The 18,872-nt window shown below is 46.5% G+C and overlaps 1 protein-coding gene across 1 annotated transcript in view; it reads left to right on the plus strand.

Annotated features, from left to right (window-relative positions):
* Window positions 1-221: 221 nt before the first annotated feature.
* The window catches only part of cpne9 (copine family member IX), a 50,143-nt gene continuing 31,492 nt past the window's right edge, over window positions 222-18,872 (plus strand). The window contains exons 1-4 of the mRNA XM_068742514.1: window positions 222-298; window positions 3,652-3,692; window positions 7,911-7,957; window positions 13,157-13,260. Of these exons, the coding sequence (XP_068598615.1) occupies window positions 222-298; window positions 3,652-3,692; window positions 7,911-7,957; window positions 13,157-13,260 (269 nt within the window). The remainder of the gene's footprint in view (window positions 299-3,651; window positions 3,693-7,910; window positions 7,958-13,156; window positions 13,261-18,872) is intronic.

The raw sequence follows: 18,872 nt of genomic DNA on the forward strand, positions 1-18,872 counted from the left end.
GAGGAGCGGAGCCGCCGGTTCCCTCTCTCTCCCCTCTCTCTCCCTCCCCCCCCCCTCCCTGAATGGACTCCCCATCCTCAGGTATGCCTTCTAACCCTCAGCTGCGCTCCAGCTCCAGCTTCCTCTGCCGGAGCCGGTCGCTTCGTCTCAGACCCGCTTCAGGCTAAAACCAGGGACAACTTGGAGGACCCCCCCCGCGCCCCCCGCGCCCCCCCCGAGCCATGGCGACAATCGGGGACTTCGACCCGCTCAACTCCACCGTACCTGCGACGAAGATAGAAGTCACCGTGTCCTGCAGGTAAGCAGCGCGAAGGTGTCCCGCTGGGGTTTGTCCTTGTCCCCGACGTATTTCATGTTGCTGTCGCGTAAACGGACATTAAGTCCACGCTGAAGTCCACGCAGAGGTTCTTTTCACGTCACCTGAGACTTTTCCTGGTGTGTTTTAATCACTATTACGAGGCGTGAACGCGCGTGGACAAACTCTTTCGTTCTTTATTAAAAACTCTTTTTTGTTTTCCTAAGCAGGGATTTGCGTGCGCCGTGGGTGTAGAAGTGCGTGGGGGGGGGGGAGCCAAGAGAATTATTCAGAGTGCCTCCGGAGCGCGCACCTCTGAGATCAGATGAATGCGTGGAATTTATGAGCCAGCGCTGCTTCTGGTTTGAAGAATGCAGCTTCCTTTTGAAGTGGAGGAGCGAGAATCAAGGACGTGTAATGATAAACGCGTGGAAACCGCGCAGCCGCAGCTCCGTCACGCACTGATAAGTGAATCAGACTCGACTCGAGTGGAATGTGCTCAAATGTCACGTGATGCATCGAGTGCGCGTGTCAAAGGTCTGGAGAATAAATCAAAGTCATTGAAAAAGGAAGGTAGGAGCTGCTGGATGACGTGATGGTGGATTAACACGTCATAATCTGACGTCATAGTTTATGAAGGCCAACCATCCCAGGACAGGCTGGAGATTTTTTTGGGGGTACTCCCCAGAACAACCCTAACCCTAACCCCACCCCCGAGGGTCACTCCACCAGCTTCATGATTTATTCAGAGGGTTCATCAGTGAAGAACAAACATCGGTTCATTTCCTACATTTTGTGTAAAAGTCCGACTTTTGATGAGCATGTTTAACATTTTGAGAGAAATCCTCGGGCTTCCGTTGCAGCAGCCAAGATTGCCGAATGTTGCATGTTCCTTTTGTTTGGATGTTTGTCAACAGGATTCAGCAAATAAATAATAATAATAAAACCATTTTCTGTGAAACGTGATTGAAGCAAAACAAAATGGGGATTAAAAAGGACATCTATCCAGAACGTCCTGCTCGCGTTGGCGTAAACCTTGTTGACACCTGGGTGAAGGCGTGCAGTCAGCTGACTTCTGCTTGGTTCTGATTGGTCGCTGCAGCCTCTGTTGTTGAAAGTCACATTTACTTCAGGTGAAGGGTTCGATCCATCGACTCCTTCCGTTCTAATTTATGAATTGTTCAAGAGTATCCTTGTTCACAAATAAAAGCATCACGAGCCCCTCCAGCTATGTGAAACCCACCACCCCGTTGTCAGCAGACTTGGTACGGCCCGGTGCCTTTGTTCTGAGGTGGTTCGTCAGTGTGAGGCTTCCAGCAGTGCGGCTTGTTGTTGTTGTTGTTGTTGTTGTTGTCGGTTCAGGACACATCAGCCATCGTTCAAAACCAAATGGACTCATTCTGGATTCTGCAGCATCACTTTACATCCTGAGCTTGTTCTGCGTTTTCCTGTTGCCCCCGTGTCAGGAATGTTTCCGCTGATTTAGGTTTGACATATCAAACGCCGGATCCCTGGCAGCAGGAAGTAATCTCTAATGCCCCCCCCGATGGCAGCATGTCCATACCCCTGGTCATGTCTCCGCACTAACAGAGCCCGATGCTGCCCATTATAACAAGCTATTTCCGGCCCCTTGTCCCGGGGCTCCACCAGTCTGGGGGGGGGGGCAGTTTCCGGTACCTGACACTGACAGAATGAGGTTGGCCCGGTGGGATGCTAGATCGACCGGACATCAGCCGGGAAGGCAGGAGGCTGACTCCCCGCCGAGTCCGGAGGACCGTTGAGCAGTTAATCTGAAGCTCCGTTAAAAGGAGCCGGTAGATTAGGCTGGTCAATCCCCATTGGCCCAAAGGGGGCCGCTGACGCAGGACCGGCTGCATCGGGGTGATTCCGGGTCCTTTCTGGACTTCACAACTTCAATTCGAAATGAAACAGGATTTTTCGAATCCCACACGGTGATTCGCGCCTCGCTCCTGATGCTGGCCGGATTTGCACCCACGCTGCGAGCTGTCTGTAGACACGAGATGATTCTGCTGCGAGTGCAGCGTACGAGCAGACGTAGAGTTCTGTCACGCCGCCGAGGATGATGGGACACGACGGGCTTCACCGGCCGGGCCTGCTTCACAGTGACAGAAACAATCTTGATCTCTAATCTGAGTTGCTGCACCGCCATCATCCGCCGAACGCGGCGTCGTTCATCATCCTTTTCTCTTAGCAGGGACACGCCTGATGTGTTTTGACAGACACTGGACGTCTGGCTGATGTAAAAAGTTTTCAACGCTGGGCGTCCGGAGGTGACGCCAGCTTCATTTGTAAGAAGGCGCCGCTGCTTGCATACGTTCTTCTTTTGTAATACGAGGAAATCTCCCTGATGGGGAAATTAATCGGGGTTCCTGTTGTGCTCCTGTCGCCCGGGCTGATCCGTTCCCTCCTCTGCTCATTAAGGGATCCATCCTCAAGCAGCTCAAAGCCATTACGGCTGGTAACGATGTGGATTGCTTTCCCCATTCAGGCCGGGATGATTCACACGCAGCGTTCTGTTCGGATGGAAATGACACAATCTAAAAGGGAGACGAGCGTCAGGGGAGAGGTGGGAGGATTAACGACGGGCGGCCGGCTGCCTCCAACCACTCGGATCTACTTGCGGTGGCTGTTTGGCATCGCCGTGGGATACGAGAACAGAACAGAACTCGTCCACGGACGCTCGACGGCGGAGCCATTTAGTTCAAGATCTCAATATCGCACAAAAACTCTTTAAAGAGAAACAAAAGTCGACATAACCAGTGAACACGGTGGCTTCTCCTTTCAAACGCGACCCACGTGTGACGGTGGCTTCATGGCGGCCGCCGTTGTGGTTCTTTCAGAGTGAAATGCCACGTAGGCCAGTGAACACAGTGGGAGAATGTCAATCACGGCGGGGGGGGGGGGGGGGGGGGGCTCTGATTAGACACCCGACTTCCCCCCACATCATGTCCTGAAGGTCTCAAGCGCCGGGACACATAAGAGGCGAGAACCTTTGTCCCGCCTCATGGACACAGATTTGTAACGGCGACATGAATAACAAAGACACGGTTTTAAGCCAACCTGGATCAGACGTAGCTCGTAGCAGGGTTAGCCCCCCCCCCCCCCACACGGTTTTCCCTCAGAACAATCTCCACCAAGGAGTTTTTCACCCATGTCCATCCAGATGTGTATGCTAACTCGCTGTGTTGCATTGAGCATTCAGGTTTCACAACTAGAGAACGTGTTCTATTTAAAACTATTTAAAACCCTCAATACCCCCCCCCCCCCCCCCCCCCCCTCACTGGAACCACGGCCTCTTTCTTTTCTAACGGTCTCCTTCCTCTGTTTGGCTGCAGAAACCTGCTGGACATGGACACATTCTCCAAGTCAGATCCAGGTGAGTGACTCTGTTCTAACTCGTTCTTTTAATCGGACCCAAATTTCACCGCCGTGATTTCAGCTCAGAGGAGATTTAACCTCCAAAGTGTCGTTTACAGCGCGGTGCTGAAAACTGATCTCAGTCATTCAGAACAGACGGTTCCATTAGGAGGGAACCAGATAATAGACGTTCTATTAGGAGGGAACCAGATAATAGACGTTCTATTAGGAGGGAACCAGATAATAGACGGTTCCATTAGGAGGGAACCAGATAATAGACGGTTCCATTAGGAGGGAACCAGATAATAGACGGTTCCATTAGGAGGGAACCTGATAATAGACGGTTCCATTAGGAGGGAACCAGATAATAGACGTTCTATTAGGAGGGAACCAGATAATAGACGGTTCCATTAGGAGGGAACCTGATAATAGGCGGTTCCATTAGGAGGGAACCAGATAATAGACGTTCTATTAGGAGGGAACCAGATAATAGGCGGTTCTATTAGGAGGGAACCAGATAATAGGCGGTTCCATTAGGAGGGAACCAGATAATAGACGTTCTATTAGGAGGGAGAACCAGATAATAGACGTTCTATTAGGAGGGAGAACCAGATAATAGGCGGTTCCATTAGGAGGGAACCAGATAATAGACGTTCTATTAGGAGGGAGAACCAGATAATAGACGTTCTATTAGGAGGGAACCAGATAATAGGCGGTTCCATTAGGAGGGAACCAGATAATAGACGGTTCCATTAGGAGGGAACCAGATAATAGACGGTTCCATTAGGAGGGAACCAGGTAATAGACGTTCTATTAGGAGGGAACCAGATAATAGACGGTTAGGATCCAATCTCATCAGTTTTGGGGGAAAAAAAGTTGACAACTTTTCTTCATTGTTTTTGTCAAGAAAATCTGTGTTTTGTGTTGAGGTGTGTGTGTGTGTGTGTGTGTGTGTGTGTGTGTGTATGCTGCTCTATGTGTTTGTTGTTGGAGACTCAGCGTGTCCCTTCCTCGTTTGTTGTTGGGTTGTTTACAGAAGATGATCCTCAGATCTCGGCGTCAGAACAAAATAGTCTTTGAGTTGCACGCGTTTGACACGACGAAGAGTCAAGCAAGAACAAATCGGATGTGAAGACGTCGCTGTCTGGAGGGAAATTTTGAATTATATGCCACAAATAAAAAGAAATCTGACTCCCTCAGCGTCCGGCGAACGGAGGGAGGAGAAATTATGACATCATGGCCTCAAACGTAACGTAAAGCAGCAAAGGAGAGGAAGGGGTTAAAGTCGGCAGCGGTTACACAGTCATCCAATCCTAATCGCTCCTGTGGAAGAAAGACATTAGATAAAGTTGAAAGGCTTTTGGACATCGGTTCTGGTTCTCCATGTGGAACACAAAGGAGGTGTCCACTCGTCCCGGTAACGTTCCGACGGGACCGTCCCGCCTGGATCCGATCATCACATTCAGTGCTTTCGCTGAAGTGGCACCGATTATTCTTTAACACCTGCAGGGGTGCACGTAGTCTAAAACTAAATATACATTTGTTCATTATTTAAGACTTTTGTTATAAAACTAACAAGATTTCACACTTCTGAAAGCCGAGAAGTGCGTTTTTGTGTGTCCTTAATCTCGCACGCACACAGCGAAGTAAACAGAAGCCTCATTATCCGGCGCCGGCCTGTCGGTTTGGAACCGGTTCACGGAAACCGCAGTAAAGACGGCGCTTTATTATCTCATTTGACAATAATGCCTTTTTAGATTTGATGAAATGGGAAAAATCAACCGTGATTATCTTTTGCACGCATCCTTCATCCCGTCTTTCTGAGGGATGGGATTAAACGCAGCGACGGGAAGGCCGGGCGGGGATGTTCTGATTCGGATGTCATCCAGGATTAAGGGCATCTTAATAGTTAATCACGTCACACGGAGGCGTTCGGTTGTGAGACAGAGGGACACACGCACGCCGCCCCCTAAATGCCACGTCTATCGATCCGTCATTGGAGTCACGATGGAGGGTAATGATCGTGCCGGAGGGGTCCTGAGCTTCAAACCCTTCTCCCCCCAAGAGGGAGGCTGGACCGACCCAGGTCGCTGCTGCCCCCCCCCCCGCCGGCTCTTTCATGTGCCGGGCTCTGACCTGGCAGCCCAGCCTCGACGGGACCGGGTCGATACGCACCGATAATGTCACGCAGCCTCGACATCGATAAGCGTCTGAAGCCAGGATGATCCTGCCTGCATCGATTCTTCACAGACTGCCGTATTGATAACTGATTATCCATTGGAGGTCGTGCTCTCTGATTGGCTGCAAACCAATGAGCGGCACCGCCCTAATTTTAACCATGCTGCGCGTTTCAAACGGCCCGGCCCGTCCACGTAGGGGTCATGCCGGGTCATCCGTCTGAGCAGCTTAATATTTTTACACTAAAGGTCTTTGAGATGGAAGATGGAAGTTTCACTGCGACTTTCAGCTAATTATAAATCAGAATCAGAATCAGAGGAATCATAAATCCGCAGAACCCGTTTGCAGCAGATTTAAACGCCGCCGCATCATCTGACATGTCCACAGCAGGACAGGGAGGCGACCTCTGTAGATGGAAAACCGGGATAGTTCGTCTGTCGTCTGCAAAAAAAAACAGGATTCGGAAAAGAATCTCAGCATCACTGAAATAAAGTTTATCTCAGATTTACGCGATATTCCTGGTCGTCTCGATGAAATGGCTGCATCCTATAGTTTAGGAAGTAAACTTCAGCTGCTCTGCTAAATATAGCCGACACGCCTCGCTCTCCCGACCCGGAGGATCCCCTGATGCCTGACCGGGCCGGGCCGGACCCACTTTCTCTGATGAAAGCATCTTACTGAACCGGTGTTTACGGTCTGAGTCGGATAAGTGCGTCGGGCTTCAGCCGAACCTTCATCTCGGCAGAAATGCCTGTGAGATTAGATTTTGGATTCTCGCTATCGTCTGCTCGCATCCTCGAGGCGGCGAGCCGAGCGCCAGGCGACGCTTTCTGATGGGATTCTCCTCACATCAATAATCCATCGCACAAACCGTTGCCTCCACAGCAAGAAGGCCGAAACCGCCGTCACGTGATTGGTAGTTATCCTGTTCCTAATCAGGGCATTGATGATCCATTCCCAACGGGGCCCGTTCTGTCTAATTCTTTGGTTTATCGGCTTTTTCCCACCTCAGTCTATAATAGTGATTTTTGAAAATCCTATTTTATTTTTCAGATGCTTTGTGCTCCATTTATGCTAATTTTATCTGTTTTTCATCAGCCAATCAGTGCAGTGTTTAGCATCAACACAGAAACCGCAGAAATCTGTTTGTACAAGAGGCTGATTTATAACGATTATAACGAGAAAAAAGAGGAACGTAAGGAGAAGTGGAAGCGATAGAAGAAAGAGGAGGATGAAAGGAAGTAGAAGAGAAAAACAAAACCAACTTAAATCAATCAAATGCAAAAATCCATGTTATGGATCAACATAACATGATGATATTCATTCCAATACAAATGTTCACATCAGGAGGAGGAGGAGGAGGAGGAAGAGTGTTTAATGGAATGTGCTGCTTTTAACCTTGAGGAGGCCTGAAAAGTGTTTTAACTGCTGGCTGAGATTCAGAAAGCTGAAATGCGCCTCCTCTGTCTGTTTGTCTTTAAAGAGGAGGTGCGTGGAGGTCAGACTGCTCCTGCATGCTTTATGTACACCTCCTTCCACAAATGAGAGCAACCTAAATCTCGATTATCCCGTTCACGCTTCTCACGCTTCATTCCCTGCTGCTAGCATCCGGGGCTGCAGCCAATCGCATCTATCCAGCAGTCTAATGACACGCCCTTCACCGTTATCTTATTACCTCGCCGCTGCCCGGCAACCTCAATCATTCATTAATCTCACCGGGGTCATCGGCCGCCGCCACCAGCGTCGCCAGACTTTTAACTTGCTGTATTTTACGGCTATAACATGAACCAATCCTCCCGATTGAAGTGTTTTTGTTTAGTGTAGCGAAAGGGAAAGAAAGAAAACAACCTAAACCTAAAAGGCCGTCATTTTTAATGCCTTATTATTGTGATGTGATTTAAAGTGTGGAGGCCACGCTGTGCCGTCGTGGATCAACTCCAATGTGTGTGTGTGTGTGTGTGTGTGGCTAAAAGCCAGCTTCGGGACTGCAAGAAGACTCTTAGAACCCGCACACATCTATGCGTGTTTCGTTTCTAACATGCATGTTCTTCTTTTCCAGTGGTGGTGTTGTATGTTCAAGGCCTGGGCACCAAGGAATGGAGAGAGGTGAGTCTAAACGTCTTTAAAACTTCCTCTATTATTGACAGTCATGCAGGATGGGGATCTGGTCTCTATCTCACCACCGAATTTCATCTGGTTCTGATCCAGAATGAGGTCAGATGTTACGTTAAAATGTAACATTAAAACCCATTTATGGATTCAAGAATCAGTTTAAAATACACATCAACTCTGATTCACTTTGACTTTTCATGGTTAGTGTATAAAGATACCAAGAACAATCTAGAACCTTTTGGTGCTGATCCAGATCACCATGTGGACGGTGAAGATCCAGTTAGGAGGAGAACGAGCTGCTTGGTGGAGGTCTGCGCTCTCCGAGGGATTTTCTAGTTTATTACCGAGTTGATCGAATGTATTGATCGCTTTAGGGTTGACTTTTCTATTTAATATTAGAGAGCAGAAGAAGAAAGATGATGAAACACAGTCACTCAAAAAACAGCAAGAAACATGAAGGCTAACGTTGAAAATAAGAGCTGTTGGCATATTAGTGACAATATATATACTGTGAGTGTGTGTGTGTGTGTGTGTGTGTTTGTGTGTGTGTCCCACTGACGAGGGTGTTTGGAAACAGACTTTAATAAAAACTAACCCCCTCTGTGAAACCTGAGCTGCCAAATATAGGAATTCATAAGATAGAAAATCAAGAGAGGAGCTGTGGGAGGTCGGCCAGGTGATGTGTAAAGCTCTCTCCCTCTCCCTCTGTCTTTGTCTGTCTCTCTCTCTCTCTCTCTCTCTCTCTCCCTCTCTCCCTCTGTCTCTGTCTCTCGCTCTCTGTTTCCAGTCATTTGGACTTTGTGCTATTCGGCAGGGATCCGAACACATCCATGGATCCCAGTGAGGGTCGACGCCCCGCAGTGCGAGGAGGGATGCGTTAATAAAGACCGATACAAACATTAACTTTAATGTAAACCATAAATATTCTGTAATCCTCCTCCTCCATACATACCATTGATCTTTCCCTCCCTTCTTCTTTCCTATTATTCCCAATCATTCTCTTTCATTCCAGGCTGCAGTTAAAAAACCCCAAAAACCCAATTTTCATCTTGACTGACAGAGACAGAACTCAAACTGATTTCCACTGTGCACACAGAGGCGGTACACCTTTTTAAAATTTCAAAGTGAGCTGCTGGAAAATAAATCTTGGGTTGCTCGGAGCGATAGCGCGGTAATCCGATCAGGATAAACTCTCGCGCCTCCGTCTGAGCAAGGACACCAGAGGTTTGGAAACACCATAAATGCCTCTCTCTTCTCCGCGAAGATAAAAGTTAATCTCGGAGCATCCTAAACTTTCCTTTCTCCGCCGCCTCTCCCTCTAAGCAGCAGTAACGGATGCTCGTTGTTTTCCAACTATTTACTTTCAAAAATCCGGACTGGTTGAAGAGCAGATGAGCTTTCATTACAGGCTCCAAGTTGGAGCGGCGTTGGAGATCTTCCATATGGATCCAGGCCCCCTTCCGATGCCCGCCTCCTCCTCATACAGTCTCCTTATACAGTAGGAAACAAGCCGCCACGCGGGTGTTGTCGTCGGCTTGTAGCGCGTGGGCCGCCTGAATTCATCGGCGGATTTGGCTCGAGGTGATTTTCTTGATGCAATTAGCGGAGATCTAATTCCCACACCAGCGTGGAGAAAAATATAAATAATTACAGCTCCGCCAAACTAAACTGTGAGGAACATTTCAGTGGGAGACGCTGAGGAAACGGCGCCGACAACTTGCAAAACAAATGGAGAAGCTGTCCAAAGCAGAGCTTATTAAAAGAAGCTTCTTGTCAGAGTGTGTTGGTGTGTGAGAGAAACGGAGACGGCTCCTAATCCAGGCTGTGAAGCCCGTCTCCTGTCTCCGCCAGGGTTTGGCTTGTTACCCGTAATGTGATGCAGCACTTCCTTCTCTTCGCTCATCTCGGAAATCGTTTTCACTTGCTGTATCGAATGAGCGGCGGCCTCTCATAATTTATTTTATCTTCACCTCTAAAGTAACTTTCATAACGTTTCTTTCTAAGAAACGAAAAACCCCCTGTCAGTCAGCTGTCCTGCGAAACACCGGGAAGCCTCAGTTAGCATCAAATAAGGGAGCATTTCTGGCATCCTGTCCCGAAGAACTGCTATATGTGATATATAGATATATATATACACACACACATGCTTCAGCTTTGACACTCAACACCAGACACCTGGTGAAGAAGGCCCAGCGATGGCTCTTCTTCCTCAGGAAGCTGAAGCGGGCTGGACTCTCCTCTGTGCTGCTTGCAAACTTTTACCGGGCCATGATAGAGAGCATCCTGTGTCTCAGTGCGACCGTGTGGTCGCACTCCTCCAGATCCAACACATCTGTGCTAACCGCATTTACAATAAAAGCTTCACAGATCCCGGGTCAGGTCAAACCTGACTGCTTCAGCATGGCTTCATTTCAAACTCGCCCATATCTGAAAGCTGCACAGTTCGGATGTCACAGGGCAAAAGAATCTTCTGCAGCTGCTGCACGGAAATAGCTTTGAATTTAAATCTACGTTTCTGGGATACGATGCGCAGGAATGCTGTTAAAAGCTCGAGAAATGGACGATTCCTCTCACGTAGTTAAACATTTATTTACTTTCCCTTACAAAATAGTGAACTTTTGGCTCGGGAAATTATTAAACGACGGCGACTGGATGAGAAGAAACGGATGGAATATCGCCAGTGCATCATCGTGATGTAAATCCACACATACAAACAATTTAACTTGTTCCCTCAAACCTCTGTGATTGGGCGGATGCAGCCGGAATCGGTCATTGGGTAATCGGAGGGATGATTGTTCAGTTCTGCGCTCTGGAATGTCAACGTGTCCTCGGATGAGATATGGAACACCAAATGGCTCCCAGTGTCGGTTTCATGCGTGTGAATGGTGGAACCTCTAAATATGCATCGCTCCTGATTGCAGGCTGTGCTGCGAAGCATGAATCGGAGCCGCTGGACTTGAAACGCACCATTAAAATGCACGTCCAGTTAGCATTAATGAAACCTCTCGGGCTCCGAGCTAACGTCCTACCGGTGCTACGTTCACCCTTCTGAGCTCGGCTCGGGTGAATCCGTGTCACACACACTTCAGACGAGTACTCCAAAGCGACAGAAAAGAACGCTCCATTTATTGAATTAAAGTCAGACAAATGTAGGGATTCCGTTTCCCAGCCGGTCTTTATTTAAGATTCTAGCTCTGTTTTCTGGACGTTTTCACTGGACGTCATGCACCTTCATTCTTCTCTTCTTCTATGCCATGAAGAGAAATCCACCTGTGTTCACCTCAATCACGAAAGTCTAGTGATTCGTCCGTCATGACCAGAGATGAAGTATTCCTACAGATTCTTTATTTCTCCTTCCTTTGCCGTGTTTTTTCCGTTTCTGCTTTGGTGTTATTCTTCTTTTGAACCTTATTCGAAGGGTAAACTTATATAAGCAGCAAAGTAATATGAAATAAAATCCATATTCATGTCTCGCCTGTGGGTTTCATTTATCTGTGCCCCCCCCCCCCCCCCCCCCCATGCTTCCTGGTAAACAAACAAACAACCCCCCCCTTTTGGAACCATTTCTGAAAACTGTACCGTTGCAGCAGTTTGTTTTATTCTTTGTATTTAAAGGCGGTGCGGTCCAGTTTGCGACTGTCGCTGCAGGATCAAAAGGTCGTGATGCAACAGTGAGCCAAGAGGTTTTGCCTCCCTCCGCCTTGTCTTCAAGGCTCTGGAATCCGGTGGGAATAGGATGCACCTCTCCCTGATGCATGTCAGTCCTTTTCCACCGGGGAAAACGGTTAAAAAAAATCGATATGAAAACAGCGGGCTGTGCTTTAAGGATCAGTGGGGCTGCCGGTGTGACTGCTGGGCGTGGCAGCTGTCAACGGAGCAGTAGCGGCAGGAAGGCTTTAGCTTTCTGCACGACAACAACCCGCTGCTCCGGCTGGCCCCAGACCTGCTTCTCTATTGGGTGGAGACGGATTTCTCTGTGTCTCCGTCTACAGTACGCCGGCGTTTGATCTATTTACGCGTGTTTGCAGTCATGATGTGGCCTTTGCATGGATGGTTTGATACTTCTGGGCCACCGTAGCAGATTCTCTTTGTATTGCTTGACTGATTCTTGTGCGGGATGAAGAGACACTTAAACCCTGTTAACTGACAAATTGACAGTTTTCCTTTTTTCTGATAATTTATTTTGAATATTGTCATGTTTTACAACCCAGATATTTTTCTCCCCTGCTAGCAGCCACTCTCTGAAGTAGCGATAGAAATAGTGAATATGTCGTCTGTTTTGGAGTTCAGAGGGGCAGTGTAGGCATTTTGCAGGTTTGTGTGACCGGCACCCTCTTGTGGTGGGGATGAGGTATTTTGTCATAAGCCGACTTGGTCATAAGTCGGTCCTTGTTATATTACCATATGTACATTATTCTGTGTCATGATACTGTAATTGAGAAGTATAATGAGACAATTTCCTCTCGGTAGACATCGGGGGGAGTGAGACCTCAGAAACTGTCGTACACTCGATTTGCTCACTCGTAAAAACATGTCGTAAACAGACAAAAATAAACGACAGACAAGTTTGTAATGTCGAACTGTCGCGAGTCGCATAGGTCGGAAGTCAACGACTGCCTGCATTACAGCATGAGACCAAACTTTTTCTTCTTCGTTTTGTCTCTGGGCATTTGGCACTCCTTGGTTGAATTATAGCTACACTGCCCCCCCAGTGGTCTCCAGTGGTGCTGCCCTGTTTTGTTCGTCTTCAAGCTTAACTGCAGAGTAAAGACAAAGGGCTTTGTGTCCCTCGTTAGCATTCAGCACATGACTCCTAAAGGAATAAATCAATCAAATCCTTTTCTCATCAATTGAAACATTGGTGATGGCACACACCAAGCTCTTCCAGGCAATTAGTGGACATTTCACATTTCGGTGACTTTGCCCCCAGTCACAACACAAAACTAATAAAGATTCAGCAGCCACGGACGAACTTCAGGTCCTCTGAACAAGCTCCAACCAAGTTTAATGCTGCATTGTAAAATTGAGCAGCTGGAGCTCCTAAACCCAAAATAATAAATACATGTATATATTCTTGTCATTTTGATGGCTAATCAGGCCATTTAAAAATGTTTCCACAAAACATCTGCTTTGTCAAATGCTCCGATTGATCAGTCGTTGTTGACCTTCTCCTCCTCTCCGTCTCTTCTCCAGTTTGGCCGGACAGAAGTGATCGATAACACGCTGAACCCGGACTTTGTGAGGAAGTTCGTCCTGGATTTCTTCTTTGAGGAGAAGCAGAACCTTCGTTTTGATGTGTAAGTGGGAACATCTCCACCTTTTTCCCTCCACGGTGCCTCTGCCTCCTTCCTCTGCTCTTCCGGGGAATAACTTCAATCAATCCTCGTCTTATTCCATCCTGCTGACTCATTCCCACCCATGGCTTTATGGCCTCTTGTCAAAGATGATTCTAAAGCGCTTTGGCCGGATGGTTCTCAGGGGAAAACATAAAAAACCCCACAGAACTTCAAAATAGAGAAAATAAAGCAGAATATTCTAAAAGTTCTGGGGAGAGAAAATCACACACCTCCTGTTCCGAGTTCCTTATAATAAACGCGGACCCGCTTATTCTGACCAGACGTCTGACAATTTAATTTAGAACAAGCTTTAATTAGTGCTGCTGTGTAAATCACACTCGCAGAAGAAAGTTGTTCTTCCTGTTCCATCCACACTTCCTGCTGTGAACAGGACTATGGAGAATTAATAAAGGTTTTCCATCGATATGTGCAGATTTTTGCAGGTCAAAGTGATCACAAGCAGCATTTCCAGCGTAGACGGAAGATGAAGTGAATCAGAGGACGTCCGTGTTGTCCGTCGATGACTGTCCGTTTTGAACTTTACATTTCGGTACTTTTTCTCCATTTTATTGTGAAATCCTCCCACAGTGCATTTTGTGGGTGGGAATCAGTAGAGAAGGAATAAATCACCTTAGCCACGCTGCCCTCGGGAGAAGTAATTAAACCCCGACCGCTCCGGCGAGGCTGCGTCTCCGTGCTAAAGGATAATTGTCTTCAGGCAGACGTGTGAATTCTATAATCTAAATAGTTGTTTCTTCATCACCAATAGTTCCTCCGCCACTGGAAACACCCTGCTGATTGACAAACAGGGACTAAACTGATTTAGTTCTACTGTTTGAAGTGGACTCGGCTCTAAAAAGCCTTTATTTCTAGCGTGTGGCTTGTCGCCTCGGAATCGTCGGGGGCGCGCTGTCATCCGTCTGAACGTTGTTTTGTTGGCTTCATAGCGAATCAAGGCGTTCTGAAGTTTTCCTGAGAAGTAAAAAGCAAATCTACATCAGTCTTTAAATGAGCGCGACGAGATCTGCTGCCTGCTGAGGCTGACGTCCTGACATTTATTTACTGATCTGCACGACGTCGCCATGGCGACTGATGCCTTTTCATGCAAGAAGAGGCTGCAGGTGGACGAGTCCAGACGTTCACTCCTTCCACAGACGTGGGATCGATCTCCCGGAGGCGAGACCCTCCATGGGGTCCGGTACACGAAGAGGCCGATAATCCTGTCACATTCGTCTTATTGATCAGAACAGCTCCACACCCCTCTGCCCCTCACGGAGCCGTCGTCAATACCCGCAAACATCGAGAACCCTCGATGATCAAACGCGTCCTCAGTCGATAAGAAGAGAAGCTCCAGCTGTTTCTCTCAAACATAAGACGAAAGCCAGTAAATAAACATTTAATATCAGATTTTATTGCTGATTTAACACCTTAAATTAAGGGATGCATTAAAAGGAATGCATCCCTTAAATTTTTCTATAAAACAACAACAGCTTAAGCGAGATCTAATGGATCCCGATTGGTTCAATGATGACATTAACGAACAAACGGAAACTCAAGCCGTGACTGTATCGACTGTGATGTTTTGTGTCAATAAAAGATCATGACAACAACAGTTTACCTTCCCTGTCGTCCTCCTCTTCTTCATGGGTTAGCAGCTAAATGCTACAGGGCAGGCTATTGTGGACAACACTCCACGAAGTAAGCCGTCTTGGTCGTAAGTCGGTCCATGTTAAATTACCGTAAGTATATTATTCTTACCTTCCTCAACAAAGAGGATGTCGTAAAATTAAAAGTAAAAACCCCTAGGAAAGAAATAAAGTGGTTAAAACTTAAAACAGAGGAATCATCAAAAACAAGAACAGCTGGATGTGAAGATGGAGAATTAAACATTTAGATCACCTAAAGGATAAAATTTATGCAAGCTTTGAACCGTTCTGTGTGTTATTCCAGGCTGCAGGTGCACAAGAAGCAAAAGTTAGTTTTCCGAGTTCTGGAAAATTAACAAGCGCACAATAAAGGACAGAAGCGGAGTAAATAAATAAATCGGAACACTAAAGGCCTCATGAAAGAAAACAATTAGTACACCTTACCGACAAAAAGGGACCGTGAACTGCTCAGTGATGAGTATTAAATAATCAGCACCAGAGGCTTCAAGCAGCTGAAGCATGCATGTTTAAAGTGCTTTTCTATGCGGATGACATCATGTTTTATTCACAGAGATAAAAATGCTTCTGTTCACCACTTTTTAAACTATTTAAAATGAAACCTTTCATTGATTCAAACTAATTTTCTTGCTTTCTGTCTTTCGGTTCGATTTGTCTATGTAGGATAATGTAAGCGTCGTTGTTGAATTCAATAATGCGATGTTGTAAAAGCAAAAATAGTAAATAAGATTCAGCTTTCACGAGTCAACGTCAGAAGTTTTAAGTAAATCAAACAAATTTGATTAGTTTCTAGGGGGCGGAGCCTCCGCTTTGGTCGGCTTGAGCGAGCGAGACCGCGAAAAAGACAGGGACAACTGGAAATGCGAAAATCCATCTTACCTTCCCTCCCGGGCGGAGATGGAATCCGCATTTTCCGTGTCATCGATATTTCTTTTGAAAACTCCTCCATTGGGACCGTAGCTGAGGGAGGAGTCCAATGTCCTGACCAGCTAATCATTAATGTGGAATTTATTCAAATGTGACCCCCCCCCACACACACACACCGCCTTCCTGAACGCTTCATTGGTTTTGATTTGACCTGCACACTGACAGATTAACTTTAGCCACTGAATTCGTTCTATTCTTTGATTTCTCTCCAGTATGAGGAAAGAATAATCAAACCATTCAATTGCTTTATACACATTCTGCCAAAAAGAAATGCACTTTGTCCCTGAGTTGATTCAATATTTGAAGCATTAATCATTTTTCTTGTGCAGAATAATTTCAGTTGTTTTAATCATAAATAGAATGAAAGAAAAATAATGCTGTCACTCAAAATTATTCTGGCTCCTTTTTTGACCTTTGGAAAATGTCAAAAATGAATAAATTATAGGGTAACTCGTATCGAATGTTTTTATTTAATATGCAGTGCGCTTAAACAACGACCTTGCAGAGGAAAATGATGCATTAGCATCCCCAGAGTCTTGCAGGAGAACTAACGGCCTTTAAGTCTCATTTTAGTCATTCAGATTGTCGTTAATGGATGTGCCACATTCCTGCCAACCAGTCGCCGTCTTTCAAACCACAGCGACGCCGTTCGTCGCTCTAAACCAGTCTGAAAGCTGCCGAGGCCTTTGAGTTCAGTCGCCCACATGCAGTACCGACAAGGAAAGTCGAAGTGGTAAAATGTTGGCTTGAACTTTTGCAAGCCCGTCAACTTTAGGAAAAGGTTAACAAATGATTGCATAAATCTTTGCATTAACTCACTGTCTTGTTCGCTGCAAATTTAAGTCACCAAAGTGACTTTATTTTATCCGTGTGTTCCACGGTTAATTCAAGGCAGGGGCGGAGCTTATCGCTCATCAGGCAGGAAGTGGTTGTGTTGCGTTTCATTGCGCCTCAACTTTAGTTCCTACCCAACAATTTAAGCTGCATAAGAATGAGTTAAAGCGGCGCAGCTAACAAGCTATTCTACATTTCATTGAAAACCTTCACCTTAATGAGGAGCTTATCATAGCAGGAAGGAGTGCATTTAAATAATGTTAGCTGGAAAGGAAGTGTGTGTGTGTGTGTGTGTGTGTGCGTGTGTGCGTGTGTGCGTGTGTGCGTGTGTGCGTGCACGCGCACTTAAAAAGGGATATTTGCGATTTCCAGTTAAATATAGTCCGTGCGTACGAGGATTATTTCCAAAAAGTTACCGTGTGAATGCAGAACTTCCTTCCGTGTTTCATCTTCCAGCAATTCTTTAGTTTGACAAACTCAAAGCGCCACATCAGCCGGCTTCCATTCAATGCACCACCTGCTCGTCTGCAGCAATAACCACAGCGATCACTCACATGAGCGGCGGCGAGGTCAGGCTAACAGAGCTCATTCACTAATGATGCTCAGAGATGAAACCACCAACCTTCCAATAAGTGGAAAGTTAAGTTTGAAATATTATCAAAATAATATTTTTACTCGACTAAAACAAGGATTTCTGGCAGTATCTTTCGTGAAACTTCGAGCCAGGCTTGAGATGCAATAAACCTTTTACGCCACCAAAACGTGTTCAAGAGGAATCAGCAGGATGCTGCTTTCCTGCAAGCATTTTAAATCGTATTTACAAAGCAAAAGACCAATCAGAAACTCTGAAACGCATTCATTATTCAAAGGACGGAAATACGTTAGATCTGGAGGATGATATTGTGCAAAGTAAAGAGTTCTGATGACACATCTGCAAGATAACGATTCGGCGAGAACAGATGGAGGCGGCGTTCTGGTTGCGAGGCCGCCGCTGTCTGAGTTTCTTTCATTCTTTGGCCTATTTTTAAACCGAAGTTCATCAAATATTCCCTAAATAACTCCTGGAAGATGCAATAACAGCTCAGCAGTAATGGAGACAAGAAAAGGCTCCTCTTACAGATTTGATTTGAGGCTCTTTAAGCTGACCTCGAGGCGTGAATGAAAAAAATGCATCGTTTCATTGGCCAGTACCTCATCAAAGACACCTCTGACACACTTAACCTTCTCATTACCTCATAGCATGCCAATAACACGTGGAGCCACATCAAATTTTGCAGTTATTTTTGGGGGGAGAGCCTCTCTTTCACACCCAAAGATGATCAAAAAGGGAATAAATGGGTGGCCCAGATATGGATTGTACCGGATCCCGGGAATGCGGTGGTCTCCCTCATACGGGGCCGTGAGAGGGGATTCCAATGACAGGGAGCATCCCAGTAGCAGAAATCAATTATTAAAGTCCTCCTTTTCCACTCAGGCTATTTTTAGCTCACTGAATCACAATAGATGGATGTGGAGCGATGTGATTTATTATTTCCATAAGGAATGGGAGATGAATGGGTTGAGCCGCCGGATTGTGACGGTTCAAACCAGCGCTTGAATCCCAGATTGAGCCGGTTGATCTACGACGGCTCAACATAACCACTAAAACTAGTTTAATTTGAACACTTCTGCTCTGTAAAATATTTTATGTGTTTTGCTTGGTTTGCTTGGTATATTTAAACACTGCTTAAACTGTCATCATTTCATCTGTTAGGGACTATTTTCAGCGGTGGATTAATCCTTGTTGGTACCTTTTAGAACGTTTAGATGCGTCCGGATGCCACCCGGTAACGTCTTGGTTTTGTTGGTTCCACCCTCCTGAACATCATGGCACTAAAAGAACCTTTCCGTTGGTGCTAAAGATGGATTTATACTCCATCCCGGGCAGACCACAGGTGTTGCAGTCTGTGGCTACTGCGTGAGAATGTAATTATGACTGTTCTACATTTTGCCGTGCCCTTGAGGGCCGAATCCCAGCCTCACACATCGGACCCGGCAGCGCCGTGTAATTAGGTTTTGAAATGTGTGTTTTTCGCCGCAGCATCTCGGCCATGACTGTGATGAAGGAGGTTCCATTCATGATGCAAATCACATCATGAGCGCCTTTTC

The sequence above is a fragment of the Brachionichthys hirsutus genome, chromosome 8 (genome assembly GCF_040956055.1).
Source record: "Brachionichthys hirsutus isolate HB-005 chromosome 8, CSIRO-AGI_Bhir_v1, whole genome shotgun sequence".
In the NCBI taxonomy this organism is placed as follows: domain Eukaryota; kingdom Metazoa; phylum Chordata; class Actinopteri; order Lophiiformes; family Brachionichthyidae; genus Brachionichthys; species Brachionichthys hirsutus.